The sequence below is a fragment of the Sminthopsis crassicaudata genome, chromosome 3 (genome assembly GCF_048593235.1).
Source record: "Sminthopsis crassicaudata isolate SCR6 chromosome 3, ASM4859323v1, whole genome shotgun sequence".
NCBI lineage: Eukaryota > Metazoa > Chordata > Mammalia > Dasyuromorphia > Dasyuridae > Sminthopsis > Sminthopsis crassicaudata.
In genome coordinates, this window is record NC_133619.1 from 24853038 (window position 1) to 24872260 (window position 19223).

General features: G+C 34.8%; 1 protein-coding gene across 1 annotated transcript in view; it reads right to left on the minus strand.

The window, feature by feature from the left end:
- Window positions 1-648: 648 nt before the first annotated feature.
- WDR49 (WD repeat domain 49) overlaps window positions 649-19223 on the minus strand; it is a 183617-nt gene continuing 165042 nt past the window's right edge. The window contains 2 exon segments of the mRNA XM_074307675.1: window positions 649-1182; window positions 5570-5732. Of these exon segments, the coding sequence (XP_074163776.1) occupies window positions 5587-5732 (146 nt within the window). The 3' untranslated portion in view covers window positions 649-1182; window positions 5570-5586.

The window sequence follows — 19223 nt, forward strand, 5'->3', positions numbered from 1 at the left end:
TTGTAAATCTTTAAAAGTATTCTTTAAATAACAACTATTCACCTAGTAGATTTTCCTTAAGCATATGGATGGTTTCAACATACATTATTAGCTGTGAATATGGTGGACTCAGCATTGATTCTAAAGTTAAAGCACCTAGATTTTAAGAAAAAGTCCTTACACTCATGACTTATGTGATCTTAAATAAATTACCTCCTTGATCCTTTATTTTCCCATATCTAAAATGAAGAGATGAGACTATATGAGCTCTAAGGAAACCTTCCCTCTAGTTATAAAGTGATTACTGTATACATAATAATCATTTGATTTTTTTTTTAATTTCCCCAAATTCTCTCCTTCAGGACTCACCTTAGGCACCAAAACTTTTCCAAAGCTTCTCATGATTGTTTCAAAGGATTCTCACCACTTTCAGATACCAAATAATTAATTATTCTCTAGATGCATGGTCTTATATATACATTTCTCCTGTGCATCAGAAACTGTTTTTTTTTAACAAAGATGGATTCTAATTTTGTCTGTTTTCATACTATTCATTACAAAGTGTTATACACAGTAGGATTTTAATAATGTTTATTAAATTCATTTTGAGTAAGTCTGATGAAAATCTTGTCATATAAAATGTCAACTGAAAAGTTTTTTGTATATGAAGACACAAGAAAAAAGCAAATCTATTTTTTTCCTTTTTGATCTGATTTTTCTTGTGCAGCATGATAACTATGGAAATATGTTTGGAAGAATTACATATGTTTAATCTATATTGGATTACTTGCAGTCTAGGGGAGGCAATTGAGGGAAAAGACAGAGAGAAATTTGGAACACAATTTAAAAATTAAAAAGCTATTACCAAAAAAATAATTAAAAAGAAAGAAGCAAGTCCATCTAGCATGATTAGGAAGATCATAAATTAGTAATATCTGAGTTGTCATGGTATCCAGTCGTGGAGGAACCTGGGGATACATTGAAGAAATCTCAGTGAATTCTGTCATGGTGAAATGGCTGGTGTCAGCATTTTAGTAACTTGCTTTTTTTTCTTGAAGAAGGAAAAAAAATTGCACTGACTTCCAAACTTTAAAAAAGTACAACCAAAGCAAATATTTCTGTCAATGAAGTATTTGTTGCTCACGTTTGTTCTTCAATTTAAGGTCACAGAGGTTTTAAGTAGTTCTTTTAAACTTGTTCTGTCTGTCAAAAAGAATGAATCATTCACTGTAACAAGAAAATAATGGGTTGAGCAGTACTTAATGTAAAACTATATGGACCATTTGAAAATTACAGTGTAGTATATGTAGTAGTTTATACATAAGCATATAACTTCTTGTCCTTCTCTATGAAGTAGTATGGAAGAAATATTCTTGCATTTGGATTCAGAGGATCTAGATTCAAAACTCAATCCAGCCATTTTTTTAAAAGTATATGACCTTAGGCAAGTCATTAAACATTTCAGGCCTCAGTTGTCTCATTTGTAAAATAAGGGAGGCATTTAATTAAATGATGTCTATCATTTCTTCCACTTCTTAATTTATGATCTCATAAATATGGCTAAGTCATTTATAACCTGCATGATCTTGAAGACTGTTTTTCCCCTTCTAATTTCCTCCTTTGTGAAAGAAAAAAGTACAGATAGCTTCTACCAGCTCTAAATCTAAAATCCATTGGTGACCAAATTATTTCAACATACTCAAGGACTCCAGAAAAATAGCCCATCAAATAAGATGCTTTTAAAAAAAATTCCCTTGATTAACAAGCCTAGTACTTGTTAGAAGGAAGAGAAAGCGAAGAAGGAGGAGGATAAAGAAGAAAAAGAAGAAGAAAGAGATAGATAGAAAGAAAGAAAGAGAGAGAGAAAGAGAGAAAGAGAGAGAGAGAAAGGGAGAAAGAGAGAAAGAGATAGAGAAAGAGAGAGAAAGAAAGGGAGAAAGAAAGAGATAGAGAAAGAGAGAGAAAGAAAGGAAGGAAGGAAGAGGAGAAGGAAGGAAAGAGGAAGAAAAGGAGGAGGGAGGAAGGAAAGAGGAGGAAGAGGAGGAGGAAGGAAAGAGGAGGAAGAAAAAGAGAAGGAGGTACACTAACATTTAGAGAGTATTTTCAAATGTACAATGTGTTTTACAAAAAGGGTGTCTCATTCTAATGGTGCTGGCCATGGTGCTTAAGATTTCAAGATCTTAGATTTGGTCTATTGCTGTTGGGTTAACTGTGTGATGTTGAATTAAGTTATTTTCCTCATATGTTAAATGAGGGGTTTAGACTAAATTTTTCCTAAGGTTCTTTCAAGCTGTGAATCTTATGAACCATTAAATACTCCCTAAGAGCCTATAGCTTTAGATGATGGGAAGAATCTTAGATTTTGAATCAGGAAAGTAGGTTCAAGTCAGTTTTGGGACATGAGCTGGATGATCATGGGCAAGGTGACAATTCCAGTCAAAAGCGACCCAGGCACATAACCCCCACATACTTCCTACCTATGTGACTGTGGGCAGGTTGCAAAATTTTTTGCATCTATTTCGTCCTCTGTAGAGATAACCATTCCTCCATGATAGAGTTGTAAGGGGGAAAGTATTTTGTAAACCTTAGAGAATGCTGTTTAAGCAGGAGTTACCATTATTGCATAGAATCATATTTGACATTTTGTGCTTTAAGGCTGATAAAATGAGTATTGTTGAATCTCCTAATAATCCTGTAAGATAGATGTTACTATCATCTATCTCACAAATGAAGAGCTCGGGGCTCAGTGATATTGGGTAATGTGCTCATAGTCACCTACCTTTTTAGTGGAAAAGGTGGGTTTAGGGTCCAGTATTCCTCTCTGCCTAGAAAAATTAGCCCATGTTCCACACATCATGTCCTATATTGAATCAAATGAGATAATGTGCTTAAAGTGCTTTGGGAAACCTCAGATGACTTTAGAAATGTCACCTATTATTTTCCTCCCTCCTATTTTTTTGTATTTTGCTTTCAAATGCAAATGGAAATATTTATCTCCTAAGAAAACTTAGCTTAAAACAGCTTTTAAAAATCATTTATATCGTTAATGCATTAAAAAGGTAAATATTTGCCTCATTCTACATGGAGCATGTAGAACTAAGATTGACCTTGTTTTATCTATGCCCCATCATACTTCCTTAATAAGTGGATAGAAAGTAAATGGATTGTGGGAGAAAAAAGATTCTTTTATCACTTCTCTGAATTTGTAAAAGAAGCAATTTTTATTGATGTTATCATTACAATTGGACTTGTATTTGGGACCAGACTTTAGATTTAAATGATGTAGAGAAGTGCCCTACAGGAGGTATGCAGCAGAAATAACTACCTCTACTCATGAAGGTTCGTACATTTTCACCAAATTAATGTGTTATGGAGTTGTCTCTTGGCACTGAGAGGTAAATGACTTGTCCAGGGGTGACATGGCCAGAACACTCAGAGGCAGGAATTGAATCCAGTATTTCTTGATTCCAAACCCAATTATCTAACTATACCAAGGCTACTCCTTTGTCTTTTTTTTTTTTTTTTTTTTGACAAAGCAATTGGAATTAATAGACTTGCCCAGAGTCACTAGGCTAGAAAGTGTTAAGTATCTGAGGCCGGATTTGAACTTATGTCCTTCTGACTCCAGGATTGGAAATCTATTCAAAACACCATTTAGCTACCCCCTAAACCAATTGTTTTGGTTGTCATTGGCACCTTTGACAATCTACCTATCGATCCCTTCTTACAATCTGTTAAAAATTCATAAAATAAAATACATAAAATCACTTATAAGAATGCAATTATCATTTTTTTCAAAGTTCACATAGCCCAGGTTAAGAACTACTCTATTAGACCATGCTGGCTTTCACTATAAATAAATTAGTAAAATTCTTTCTAGTGGGAGGAACATATGTCCAATTGAAGACTTATGAAATTCCATTAGAATACCTCTAACATCCAATTTCAAGTGTTGTCTAGTGAGCCAAAAGAAAACGTTATCACAGGAAAATTTTTCTCACTTTCTTATAATGAAATTTGGAGTTTAAACTCTAAAATGTGTTTTGTATAGAGGAATATATGCAAGTGTTATTTTATCTATGAGAACATAAGCTCTTTGAAGGGTAGAGATTGTTCATAATTTTTCTTTGTTTTCCTAGCCCTTAGCATAGAGTGCTTAATAAATGCTTTTTGATTGTTTGATATTCTCCTGCTTCCCTCCAACAGAGCAATTAACCTTGTTTAGTACTCATGATTCAACCAACATAAATCAGATCTTCTTTCAGTGTCATCTATATCACCTATAATCAGGAGTAAAAGATCATTGCTAGGTTGGTTGGAAATTTCCAAAGATCAGGAAAAGAAATGTTACATTGTGTAATCATTGATCATGGAGAAATGAAATCTCTACTCTAAAATTTCAAAGTAAATTTTTGTTATGCTGCTTTGTGTTGTTGTATAGAAAAATCCAGTACTGTTGGGTCCACTAATTTTCCAGTAAGTGCAAAGAAGAGCAGTGAGAGTTAGATGGCATAATGCATTGGGTACTAATTCTGGAGTAAAGAACTGAGTTAAAATTGTTCCTTAGTGATTTACTTGTTGAAGTCACTTAATATCTTTATGGATCAAAATTCTAATCTGCAAAATAAACTAAACATTCTATGATTGCTTCCAGTTCTAAACATATGGGCTTATGATTTTCAGTTGACTTAAGAATTATTCAAGGATTAATTTTTAAAGGTATGCTCCTGGAAAATTAGAAAAATGTCATGATCAGAGTTATTAAAATAAATAGGAAGTTCAGTCCATATAAGGGAATTGGTCATATGACTAGAATGCTGACGGTCAAGAGACCCTCACGTAGAATTGCACCTCTGGCATTTATTGGCTTTCTATAGCTAGGCACATTCCTTAACTGTTCTAAACTTCAATCTGAATAATGATTCAGATAAACATATTAAATACCTAGAGTTCCTACATTTTTTTACTTATTGGGAAATAATGTAAAGAATTCTGGATGTCCCAGAAGTTGTAGGGCATTATGAAGCTAATAATAAGTACATAATAATAAAATAATAAAAATAAATTATAAAAGCTAAATAATATGATTATTCAGGTGTAAAACTGTACTAAAACTTTTGGAACATCATATATATACATATACATATACAGATACAGATATACATATATATATATATGACTCTTTGGTGAATTTTCAAGTATCATAGAGTTATTTTTATTGTAAGCTAATGAATTTTTCATAATGAAAATAAATCCTGATGAAATGCTCAGCTAAACAATGAGAACCACAGCTGTTTAAAGGTTAGCTGGATATTTGTAGTGGAAAACTCTGTGTTTTTTCACCTATCTTGATGCTCAAAGCTAAAATACCCAAAATGAAATATTTTTCCTCTTTTTTCTATCAAATTTCATATTAAGTATCTAGTATGAGCAAAGGATGATGGGTAAAAAGCACCACAAATATAACAAAAATCAACAAAAAGAAATACCTTTTGTCAATATCCAGGTAGTAGGACATATTAGCCTTCTGGATTATTTTCTCTATATGTGTTTGCATGTGTATAAAGTTTATGTGTAGTAACCCTCTTACCTCCTGTAACAAAAGATTTATTTTTCTTTCAATGATATTTGCTTCCGAATTCTTTTTATCTTTCCTCTACCACAGGTTGGCTGGCATAATTGCTTGGCTTTTCGTTCCCGATCCAGGATTTCTTTGGGGAACAGACTTTTCTCATCAAATGCTGCTCTCAGTGCTACAAAGGCGATGAGAAAATTCACATGAAAATTATAGTCTGGTAAGAATCCTGGGAAAAATTAAGCAGTGATAACAAAAACACCAAATTATACTTGAAATAAAGACCTTTTGGCTTTTACATAATTTGAGAGGAAAATCTGGCCTTGAGGATATTGTCTCTAAACTTCTGCTATTTAATTTTCATTTGCATTCTAAATTCCACACAACTAATTTTTTTTTGAATTTGCCTTCATCATGATACAAAGATCTCCTATTAAAGAATAGGGGAATAAGAGAGTTAGTCCATTCCAACTTTATTCTTTTCAATCTACTTGCTGCTATCAAGGACTCATAAAAAACTAAAAACAAATTATCCTTTATAGAAGTAAAGCAATTAAAGTAATCAAACTATGGTTTGAACGTTTGCATGGCCAAATGAGTGCCTAGTGCAATCACATCTTTAAAAAGACTCTGATCAGTATGGATGTGTGTTCTCTTAAAAAAAATTTCAGATTGTCCCCCAGGGATGGATACCAAGGTTGCCATGGGAGGATGTAGAAAGTGTACTATGCATTCAAGAAGAGAACTTAGTCCTTTCATTCTATTTCTACTTCTTATTTTATGGTTAGATGAATCAATGCACTGTACTCCAGTTGAGTGATCTATTTTGATCACTTTTCTTGATAGCTCAAAAAACTGTTTCATCAGTGCAAAAATGTCCATCTTTGACACAGATTACAAAATTTTCACCATTGATTCTAGGAGATGTTTTAGTCAAAAAGGGTGAGAAAAGAGAAGAAAAAGAAGAAGGAGAAAAGGGAGAGGGAGATCACTTATGATAAATAAAGCACCTAAGCAATACAAATTTCCTCACTGGCAATGCCCAAACGCATGTCTCATTTAGTACCTTAAATCCATCACCTCTTTGCAGATGGGCGGTCTATTTCATCTTGGGTCCTCTGACATGAACTTATCTATCTCCTCCTTTTATAGATAAGGAAACTGAGAACTAAAGAGGAAAATCCACTTACCTAAAGGTTACAGATAGAGCAGGAACTTGAATTCAGGTTCTCTACCTTCAGATTAAGGATTCTTTCTATTCTGCCATCCTGCCTTCCATCTAAAGCCATTCTAATTCCTAAATGTGGGCTCCTATGCTAAGTTCAGGGTACCAGTCATGTCCAATTCTTCATGGCCTAATTTGGGATTTTCTTGGCAAAAATACTAGAGTGGCTTGTTACTTCCTTCTCTAGCTCATTTAACATGAGGAACTGAGGCAAACAGGGTTAAGGGACTAGCCTAAAGTCACACAGCTAGTAAGATTCTGAAACCAAATTCAGATCTTCCTGATTCCATGTCCTACACTGCTCTACCTAGCAATCCTAATGCCATAGGATTTGAAAAATCCAAGGTCACATGATGAGAAATTGAAATAACACCTTAGTAGAAGACTTTTACTTACAGAAATAAATAAATGTATCAAAAAGCATATAGCAAGCACTTGTTATGTGCCAATGACTAGGGCGACTAATAGAATGAGCTAGACAGTCTCTGGTTACAAGGAGTTCATATTCTAATTGGAAAAATCAAAGTATAAAAGAAAATTCAGCTGCAGAATTAATGGGAAAGACTAGAAGTCCTAAGGAACCAGCAGAGGCAGATGATAAAGCAAGAGATCCTTAGGTTGGGTCAGTGGTTAGGATGATATTGCTGGGGAATCTAAAAGCTGTAAAGGCAGAACAAATGGTAAGATAAAATATCACTATGTTACTACTACTACTACTGCTGCTGTTATTACTACTAGGGCTACTGCTATTACTACTCCTTCTTCTATTACTACTAATACCATCACTACTACTTCCTCCTCCTCCTCCTCCTCTTACTCCTTCTCCTTGTTATTCTTCCTTCTTCTACTTCTTCCTCCTCCTCCTCTTCTTTGTCCTTCTCCTACTACTACTATGATTACTACACTCCTATTGCTACTTCTGCTACTAGTAGTAGTGTTTCTTCATCCTCTTCCTTTTCCTCTTCCTCTCCTTCATTTCTCGTATTCTTATGTCTTTCTTCATTATGTCCTCATTTTCTCCAATATAAATCCCCCCAAGTATTACTGCCTTTCTTCCCCAACTACTATATATTTATTTTGCATTTATCATTCATTCATTCTTTGTCCTTTATTCTTGAAGAAGATCATGGCATCAGGAACATGATGTCACGACTTGCAAGTGAATTGGATTTAAATAAGGCAAGGCTGTACAAAGTCAACAACCTCACTTTCTCCTCCAGAGCCATTTGGGTCCAGTGTCAAGTTATAGATCAAGGCAATTAGAGATGGCTCCAAATGCAATAAGAGAGCTTAGCCTTTTTAAACTAAGGTCTTTCCCAGATTTCAGTATGATAAAGGCAATATCTATTCAGTGATTATGGGTAGGTAACAAATGGCGCAAAGAATGGCCTCTTTTACCTCATTAAAAAATCAGTCTGAGAGACTGTATTTATTCTTTATATACATCTAATATGGAATGTAACTTCCTTGAAGCAAAAGATTGTATATTTTTCCTTATATCTCTAGCACTTATGAGTATCTGCCACATAGTAGGTAGGTGATTATTCATTGATTGACAGTGAAACCTTGACCATTGCTCAACTATTCTAGATTTCTGTGTTGGCAATCCAATTGGCTAACAGTAGCTGCCAATGGAACACCCATTTTCTAAATACACAGCTTAGCCCAAAATACAAAACCAGTTCTCTTAAGCATTCTAGACTCATCTCATGCTTTTCTTAACCCTAACAGTCTGAGAAGTTGCAAAGTGGAAAAAAGCACTGAGCATTGAGTGAAATAAAAACTCGATTGAAATTTCACCCTTGACATTTAGTAGTTGTGTGCCCATGAGCTAAAGCATTTAGCTCCTCTATTTCCTCATCTCAAAAAATGTAGATAACAACTTTAGTGCCCAAAGGGCCATTTTAAGGAATCACATGAATTGATATTTATAAAGTGGTATATAAATGTCAGCTCTAATTACCTTGGACCTGCTACGCATTCAGATCTTAGCATCATAATTATGGAACTGGAAGCCCTTAAGGGACCCTTTAGACTTTAGAACTTCTAAACCTTTTTTTGTATCATGCAATTCTTTGACAATCCAGTGAAGCCTATGGACCCCATCACAAAATGTTTTTTAATGCATAAAATAAAATGTATAGAATTATGTCAAAATAAAGATGGTGTTTGTTTTTTATCCATCCAATTCCATAGATCCCAAGAAATCTAATCAAGTTAAGAACCTCAGATCTAGAGCCCAGCTTCTTAAAGCTGTGGTTGACAACTCATTATGGGGCCTTGCAAATGAATGCGGGGTTGCAGAATTATGACTATCAGTAAATGTTTGATTTGTATACTTATGTTATATATCTTTATACCCAGGGTCATGTAAAAGTTTCTCAGCTGAGAAAGAGTCAAGAGTTTAAAAGTTTAGGAAGTCCTGATCTAGACCAATCTTCTCATACTGCCTAGTTAACTTGGGGAAGTCACTTAATCTAAGCAAACATATTTCATTCAAAAATTGGGTTACTCAAAGATACCCCAAACACACTATTTTCTCTATCCTGGAAAACTTTCAAGAGGTTCTCAGGAATCTTTTGACAAAGCAAGACCAAGAGTGAGGTCTCAATAGGTTTCAGATTTGGGAATAAAGCACATGAAACTTCATGCTGTTTAACCAGCTAATGAGGACTGTTAGAAAACCATAGAGAGAGTATGAAGGATCCTTTTTAATTTCAAAAGCAGGAAATGGAGTAAAGAAAGGATATTCAATGTTAGAGGGAGGGGACCTAAAAAGGCACAGAGGGAAAATAAAGCATCTGCAAATTGTCCCAGGTTCCACAAGTTATGGTTTCAAAGAATAGATGGCAGTGAGACAAATTCCCTTTCTTCTGGACTATACAATTTCCAAATAACCTCTCACTTACCACAATCATTCAGATTGTATGAATTAATGTTAAACTTGGGACTGACTGCAGATTAGAGTGAATGTAAAGAATGCATAAATCATTGTAATTTTAATCTTCTTTTCTAGCAATGAAATTTTAATCCAGTGGTTACTCTTTGAGAAGAAAAGAGCAATTTGAGGGAAAATGTCAGAAAAAAACCCCAGAAAACACAAATCCATGGATAATATTCTAAGAGCTAGGAAGCCAAGGCTAGAAAATAAGCAAATGTTGCAGCCTGCTATGTGCCAGGTACTATGCCAGGCCCTGAGGAAGTAAAGAAAACCAAGGATGAAGAAAACTAGTCCTGCCCCCAGGAGCAGGGGTAGGTGGGTGGGGGCTAGAGTGGATGGAAGGTGGCAGATGATATAATATCCAAATAGAAAAGCATGTGAAGGGAATCGGTGAGGTTTTGTGATGGGTGCAATAGGCACAAAATCTAAGACAGGATTGCAGGCAAATAGGCATAAAAATGCAAAAAGGTAGAGGAGGGGCAGGGATAGCTTCACTTCCTAGCCCTTTGTTTTTGTTCGATTTCATTTGGGGAGACAGAGGCAGAGGCAGAGAGATAGACAAAGAGACAGAAATAAAATGAGAGTGGGGAGGAAGAAGGGAGAGTAGAAAGGAGAAAGGGAGGCAGGGAGGGAGGAAAAAAAGGAAGGCAGTAGAGAGAGATGACAGAGAAAGAGAGAGAGGGAGGGACAGAAAGAAGGAAAAGAGGGAGGGGAAGAGAGATGAGGCAGGGGAGGGAAGGGGAGAGAGAAATGACAGAGAGAGAAGGAGTGAAAAATAGAGGGAAGGAAGGAGGGAGGGAGATGAGACAGAGAAACAGAGAGACAAAGAGAGACATAGAGAAACAAAAAGACAGAAATTGAATGAGACAGAAACATAATGAGAGACAGAGCTAGAGAAAGATAGAGTGACAAAACCAGAATGATAGATAAACAGAGACTTAAAAAAGAGAAAGACACAGACAGACACACAGAGAGAAACAGATACAAAGAGAGAGAGAGAGAGACAGAAACAGAGAGAGACAGACAAACAAACACACAGAGAAACAGAGAAAGAGAGGGACACGGGGGGGGGGGGACAGAGACAGAGACAGAGACAGAGACAGAGAGACTGAAGTTGCAAGCATGTAGCAGAAGCTGGCTGTTTCCCATTTCTGCTTTTCAGCTTGCCTTGCTAACGACTTCTACCATGGGACTCCTTGGATGAGATCCGTCCCTCTTTCTTGTACTCAGTTACTATCTTGCTCCCAGCTAAATAATTCAAAGCATTCACTCTTGTACATTTTCTGTACCAGGAACAGATGGGGGAAGAGAGGGCAGAATGCCTAGAGTCAGGGAGACTCCTCATCTCTTCAGCTATGGAGTCAAGGAGATTTCTTTTTCTGAGTTCAAATCTAGTTTCAGTCATTTATTAGCTTTGTGATTCTGGGCAAATCATTTAACCTCTGTTTGTCTTAATCCACTGGAGAAAGAAATGGCAACCCCCGCTATCTTTGCCAAGAAGAAACCACATTGACAGTATGTCCATGGGATCATGAAAAGTCTTACATGACTGAAAACAATGGAGCAACCCAAATTACACTGCTGGGAACTTGACTTATAGGACACTAAACTATATGAGTTATAGTATAGTATAGTATAGTATAGTATAGTATAGTATAGTATAGTTAGTATAGTATAGTATGATACAGTAGAAGTGTGTACCCACATAGTAGAGTTACTCCTAGGTCCCCAAGACAGTTTAAGTGAGCTGCACGGTGGTGACTCTTTTCAGGGAACTGATGCTCACTGGTTAAGGACAGATCGGGATGAATGAGTCAGGTCAGAGAGTAAATATGTTGACTTATGCCTGAATGCATAATGGCACATGCAGACTTTACAAGCTTTGCAATACTTTATTAAGTATCTATTTTTGGAAGAAATGGTAAACTTAAAAATAACGGTAGCTGATATTTCTGTGGTCCTTTTATGTTTAACGAGCACTTTATATCCATTTGCTCATTTGAGTCTTTATTAGTTGGTAGGTACTACAAGTGCTATTCTGCCCATATCATGCATATGCTACCCTTCTGAGATAGTAAAGTCAGGAAGTACCAGAGTCAGAAGTTGAATGGAATCCAATCTTTTTCTCTGCTGATCCTATAAATGTAAAGAACTACAGCTTCAAGGAATGAGCTGGTGATTCTTCGTTTCCAGAGACATACTATAAATGGAAAGCATAATTTCATCAGATCAATTCTTGGAGCACAAGACACTTTCCAAATTTACGAGGAGCTATCCAAGCCAGTCTAGTGTCAGACTTCACCAAGAGAACATCCACATATCGGCATGTTGCATTTCCCAGGGGGATTAAAGCCGAAGTGTCCAACCGCTAATTTCCATCTCAGTCCTGCTTTTATTGATGTTATGTCTATCCCTAGAAAGCCCTTCTCTTGAGAATCCTCCTTCATTAAAATTCTTCCCAATACTTTGTCCAACAAGAATGCACCTACTCTCCTGGGCAGTAGTACTTCAGTCTTATGTGGGCTTGATTGGATTCTTGCAAATGAAATGAAAAGAAATGACTTGAAGTTCTGATAGTCAAAAAAAATTGTGGCAAAGTAAGGTAACGGTGGAAAGAGCCCTGGATTTGGAGCTACAATTTCTACTTACTAGCTAGTGATTTTTTAACCAACCATTGAACTTCTCTTGGCCTTATGGAGGTGAGGTTAGATTATTGAATACGAAGGAAATCCAAGAGAGGAAATTATTTAACAAAGCTGTGCTGAGATTTACCCTAAACTGCAAATAATTAAAATATAGCAGCTCCTGTAATCTTGCTGGGAAGAACAAATTGTTTTGCCACTGGGAATCACCTTTTTAACTCTAATTGTTCCCTTTCTAGGGAGAGGTTCCTCAGTGGTTTTAGTGGTTATTTCTGTCTGTGCATCTCTGGAGCTTAGAACAATTCTGGCACCTAGTAGACATTTAGTAAATGTTTATGGAATGAACTTGATTTTTATAGAATGAAAGGTCTGGGGACCAAAGCAGGCCATCTGACTGAGAGTATCATGTGTGTTGATATCATCACTTATCTGCCTCAGATTCACTTTGATAGTCTGCTGAGCTGATTTGATCTTACTGTTTCATGTGGAATAGAGAAGCAATATGACATGGTGACCAGAGTCTCACATGTGGACCACAAAAGACCTTGGCTACCTCATGCACTGTGTGGCCTTAGCTAAATCATTTCACATCTCTCTAAAACTTAGACCTCTCATCTATAAGATGGGAATAGTTAGACCAGAAAGAGTTGCTGTGAGGTTAAAATGAGATAGTGATCATTGACTTGAAGATCTCAAAGTATTATGTAAATATAAATATGATTACTTCATATATATCAATTAAAAATGATTACTTCAGAATTTTCTTGACCCTTTCTGCTCCCTTTGCTTTCCAGCTTTTGCTTGGATCATTATATTATTTTCCTAATCTATAATGTCTCATAAAGCAGTGGATTTATCCTGAAGTTCTAAAATAGAAATTTCAGTCAAATTATCTATAAAGAAAATATAGGAATGAGGTACATATAGAGGCAAGTAAGGGACACCATAATGCATAGAGTATGAGGCATGGAGTCAGTATGACTTACCTTCCTGAGTTTAAATCTGGTCTCCGACAGTTACTAGCTATATGACCCTGGGCAAGTCATTTAACCCTGTCCACCTCAGTTTCCATAGAAGGAAATGGCAAAGCATTCTAGGATCTTTGCCAAGAAACCCCCAAATTAGGTCTATGAAGAGTCGGACACAACTGAAAAATAATTACTCATCAACTTAGGAATGAGGTATCACTAGGTCAAAGGACATACAGTTTAAGCCTAAAAGTCTAGCCTAAAATTAGAGTCAATGTTTCCTCAGCTGACTAAGGATTTTGAGCATAGGGAAATCCGTGTTATGAAAGCTGTGAAATATTATCTCTCTCTCTCTCTCTCCCTCTCTAGTAAGTAACATGAAGAATGGAGACAAACTTCTTTAAAAAGTCCCCGGTACCTGAAGGAAGCTAAGAGGTAAGGAGAAAGTAATTTCCAGATATGGGGGACAGCAAAGGAAAATGCCCAATATGATTGCGTCTCATGTGAGGAACAAGGTGGGGGGGGTCAGTGGACCTAGATGATAGAGCATGTGCTAGGACATATTGTGTAAGGATGTGGGAAAAGTAGGACTGGGCCATGTATGATGGACTTTAAAAAACAAAAAATAGTATTTGACATTTGATCCTGAAAGTAACAAGAAGCTACTGGTATTGATTGAGTTGGGGGAGAGGGATTCCTGAAAATTATGGTTTAGTCTTCAGAGCATTAATAAGCATTAATTTAATTCTGTTACTTTAAATGTGAGATTTTTGTCCAAAGCCAAACGTTTATATACTCCTGAAGGAACTGAAACCATATAAATTTTTACATTCTTGCAAAAAAGGAAATGGGAAGACAGGAAAAAAAGAAGCCATTTCTAAATAGAAGAATGGCTCCCAGATTATGAGAGGCAAATGAAAGAAGGGATTTCACTGAATATCCAAAGTTAATAGGACACACCAGCTCATCACAGACCATTTGGGGAACTAGTCTTTCAGTTCTCATAAGGAACTTATACAAAAATACTATTATGAAAAGAATGGTAGCCTTTCTTGAAAAACAGTGATCAGCAAGTGTTTATTAAAGTTTAACATGTTTCAGGCACTATGGTACATGATTGGGATACAAATAGAAAAGGGAGGGAATCCATACCCCCCAAAAAGCTTACATTTCATAATTAGTACACAATATGTTCACAGATAAATCAGTTCAGAGGATGTACAAAAATAAATAGAAAATAATGGGAGACATTAAGAAAGAGAAAATGAGAAAAGGTCTCTTAAAGGAGTTATGTATAGATTAGATGAAGGGAGTTGATGGGGATTTATAGGGAAGTGAGTGTTTGTCCTGGACTTTGTATCTTGCATGTGCAGGATATTATTTCTCATAGAAGATGGGGCTCCATAATTAAGTATTAATTGCTTATGCCAAATTATTGTGGGGAGAAAACACTCACTTTTGTGAGGTTGGATCTTCTTTTTCTTTTAGGAAAACAAACCAGTACTGGACAGAACCAAGAGTTATCTTGAGCCCTGGAAAAGGAGTCCCAGCTCAAACCAGAGCTACAAATGACAACTTTGGGATATAAGTACATGAGAGTTACATGTGCCCTCAACTATGAAATGACTTCAGCTTCTTGCACATACCTATGAAAAAAGCATGTCAACTGACTTCCCTCCTGTTCTATTCACTGTCACTGTGACTTCCCAAGATCATATCCCACCATCCCTGTCCTCCATCTGTCATCTATGCTACATCCTTAAAGAAAAGGACTTTTCATTTTTGTATTTGCATCCCCAGTACTGAATTAGGTGCTTGATATGTAGTAAGTACTTAATAATTGCTTCTCATTCAATCATGCATTCATAGCTTGACTATGGCAGTTAGGAAAAAGGAAATCTCATGTCTAAGAATCCCTAGGCACTACTAGTGTTATGATTGTTTCTTTAACAGCCTAAATCCTAGAGTTTCTACATTAGCCTTCTAGCAAAAGAAAAGGAGTTCCTGGACAGAGTCAGCCTCATTGGGAGAAGAGAATGGTTCATGCGTTCTCCAAAGAGGAACACTAAAAAATTCTGGGTCTTCATTGGAGGACTGAAAAAAACTGGATTTTATTCTCCCCTATTCCTACTATAAATTATTCAAACAAGTAGGTCTGATCAGGAATGAAAGGCGTGTCTAGCAATCCCAAATGTGTTTCCCTTTGTAGGGGAATTAAAGAAGTCTGGACAATTTTTTAACTGAAAACCTCCTGAAGGTGACAGAATTTTAAAATTTGTGTTACTAGAAATTCAAAGTTTGTTGTACTTCTGAAGGAATTTTAAAGCCTGGGGAAATGGTAAGAAGAATCTGGAGGACTACACAGGCTCTGGAGAAAACATGAGGCACCTTGAAGAAAGAGATTGAACCACTTTGACTATTTATGGTCTACTCTGAGTCCTTAAAAGGATTTTACATTTCCTGTTGAGTGGAATAAAGGCTGTGTCATAACCCATCATGCATTGTTATTTTGATGTTTATATGGAATCTGAGAACCCTTTTACCTATGTATATGGACATCAAGACATAACCTATATATTTCTATTTATCTTATGAGAGTCTTAACAACAACTTCTGAGAGAAGGTATCTTGAGCCCAAGAAGTATAATGGGGCCAAGGGTGTTGAAGGAGGTAGTAGAAAGAGAAGGAAAATTGAAGTGAATCTTTATAAATCTAGAGCTTGAGATGCTGGGAGATTGGCTATACAGAGAATGATAAATCATATTACACTACAGTGAAATGTAGTAGTTTCAGTGGGAAAGGTGGCACAGAAAAGAATGATTGATTACATTGGAAAATATTGTTCAATATTAAGAAATAAAGGAAGATAAAGTTTCTGTGCATCTAAGAAGATATTTACCTACAGAACATGAATACTTTATTCAAAAAGGGAGTTGGAAAGCCATGCATACCATTAATTCATTTTTTAGAAATGTCTACATACATTTAATTGATTATAAAAAACAGTGGTTACTGAGGTAGAAAACATTTCAGAAACATTTTTTTTCTTTCATTCTATCCCTGGCACTTAGCACCTTGCCTATTATACAAAATGTGCTTAGTAAATGCTAGTTGACTTGTCCTAGTCAATTGCTTGTATGCATTCAGATCTATCATTAGTTTTAGAAGGTGTCAAAATCAACACTAAAATAAAAGGATAAAAATATTTCCAGTTAAAAGTTACTTCAAACCATTTATTTAAATAATCTGTTAACTATTTAAAAATTGAAAATGGGTAAAAGTGAAGGCATCGATTTGTAGTATCTTCAGTTTTAGGAAAGTTTAATTAAAACAAAACCAAGGTTATAATCTATAGAGCAAGAATCCAGAAGCCACCGCAAATCTGCACTTGCTTTATCTCCCTACTAAAGAAGAGCTATGGCAGCCAAAGACAACACATTAAAGTACCAGTTGATTTTCCATACATTACAGGTTAAGATTATATAGAATTATAAGCAGTGTCATTTCATAAGACATCAGCAAAAATTAATGGAGAAAAAAAAAGAGTATTTCAAATCCTTGGCATATAACCCATCAAGTCATCACCAGAACATTTACAAGGGAAACCAGAAGTAGGACAATATATATTACCAACAATGATTCTTGCCAGGATATTTAAAAGAGTAAATTCTTGTCAACACTGACAGTATAACCACCACATATAGATTCTAACAATTCAATCATTTCAGATTCTATAAGGAAATATAAAAATCTAAGAAAATTAAATGGAGAGTAGTTTGACTTGATCTAGTATTCCAAGAAGAAATTTGTGAAGGTAACATACTTTCAAAAGTTTGTTTTCAAGATTTAAAAAAAAAAAAAAAGAATGGAAAGACTAATGGGTAGCATTTTTATCCCCAAGGTGATTGAGAAGGTATCAGTGACAAACAGCACATAAACCTATTTTCTCATTTCCCTAGAATTTTTGAAACAAAGGGGAAAAAATGACCACTCCATATATGCAGAGAATTATTAATGGAAAAAAGTAAAAAAAAAAAAATAGTAAGAGTTTCATGGATTATTTTCTATGGCAGATCACATCTCCATAGAAAAGTTAAATTTATCGAAAACTTTAGAGAATGCAGGATCCCTCTGCATTAATTGGGTTACTTTTTGCTAGTAATAATAGTACAATTAATATGGTGCTTTGAGGTTTTAAATGCATTTAATTCAAAAGTCTATAAGATAGGAAGTGCAAGGAACATTAGGCACATTTTGCAGATGAGGAAACAATCTCTTTGAGTTAAATAATTTGCTCATTATAATGCAGCTAATAAATGGGATTCAAACCCAGATTTTCTGGCTCCATCTAGTATTTTTCCTTATTATATCATCCTGCTCCAATAAAAAAAAAATTATAAAACCCAGTAGAGCAAAATACACATACAGGGTATCTCCTACTTAAGTGTTAAGAATATGTAAATTTTTTTTCATTAAGGTAATAGATTTTAAATGTGACTTTTTAAAGTGATATTATAATTATTAGTATCATATGAGGCATAAAACATGAAGACATCTGCCTGCCAAAGTGTTCACCATTGGCATGGAAGGTGTCCTTATAGAATATAAATGGAAGGATTCTTATGTATTATGAGGACGACCTCCAGATACTACTCCAGGAGGCAAAAAACACTTTTTCAAAAAAGTCCTGAATATGGCTGGAAACTCTCAATAAAATTTTCAATAACTCAAAACTGAGCAGTAGTCCACATAAGAAAAAAATAACTTCTCAGTGGTACATAGTACCATTACAAAAATGGAACACATATTAGATCATAAAACCTTTAGAGTTAAATAAATGGAGAAAAGCATAAATATTAAATGCATCATTTTCATATCACAATATAAAATATGTATATTCAATAAGAAGCCAAGGAAACAAATTAAAAACTAATTGGAGAATAAATTGAATCTTAAAGAATGATGAGTTAAAAAACAAATCTTAGAAAAAATAATTTCATTAAAAAGAATCAACATTAGGAGCAAACATAGAAAAAGCAGTAATCAGGAAAACGTTTATCTTTCAATACTTCTAGTAATAAAATAGAGAAAGAACAGACTAATAAATAGGGTATGCCATTTTAAAAAGCTAGAAAAAGAACAAATTAAAAAGTCCCATTTAAATACCAAATTATAAATAATAAATATTAAAGGCAAGAGTAATAAAATTGTGACAAAACCATTGAATTAGTAAATAAAACTAGAACTTGGTTTTATTTAAAAAAAAAACAAAATAGATTAATTTGTATGGTTTTTCAAAGAAAAAATTCATTAGTATTAAAAATTAAAGAGTGGAAATACTACTAATGAAGATAAAATCACAGCAATTCCAAAGTTATTTTGCCCAATTAGATGCCAATAAATTTAACAATTGGAATGAAATTGAAGAAAACTTATTATATACATATATATATAGATATACAGAGATACAGATATATCTTTATATGGATATACTGTCTAGAATAACAGAAGAAATGAACTATCAAAATAAATCTATTTCTGGAAAAAAATTGAACAGATCATGAATAAGCTAAGGAAAAACTTCAAAACCAGATGTATTTATAAATGAATTCTACCACCTATTTAAAGATCAAATAACTACAATATTAAATAAATCATATGGAGTTATACTCAAAGAAGCAGTTCTATTAAATCTCCTTTATAACACTAATATGGTCCTGATATTTAAACCTGGAAGAGCTTTAAAAAAAGAAAATTATAGATCAATTTCATTAATGAATATAGATATAACAACCTTAAATAAAATATGAGCTAGGAGACTACAATAATTTTCTAGAAAGATTATACATTGTGTCCAAGTGGAATTTATATCAGGAATGTATAACATAAGAAA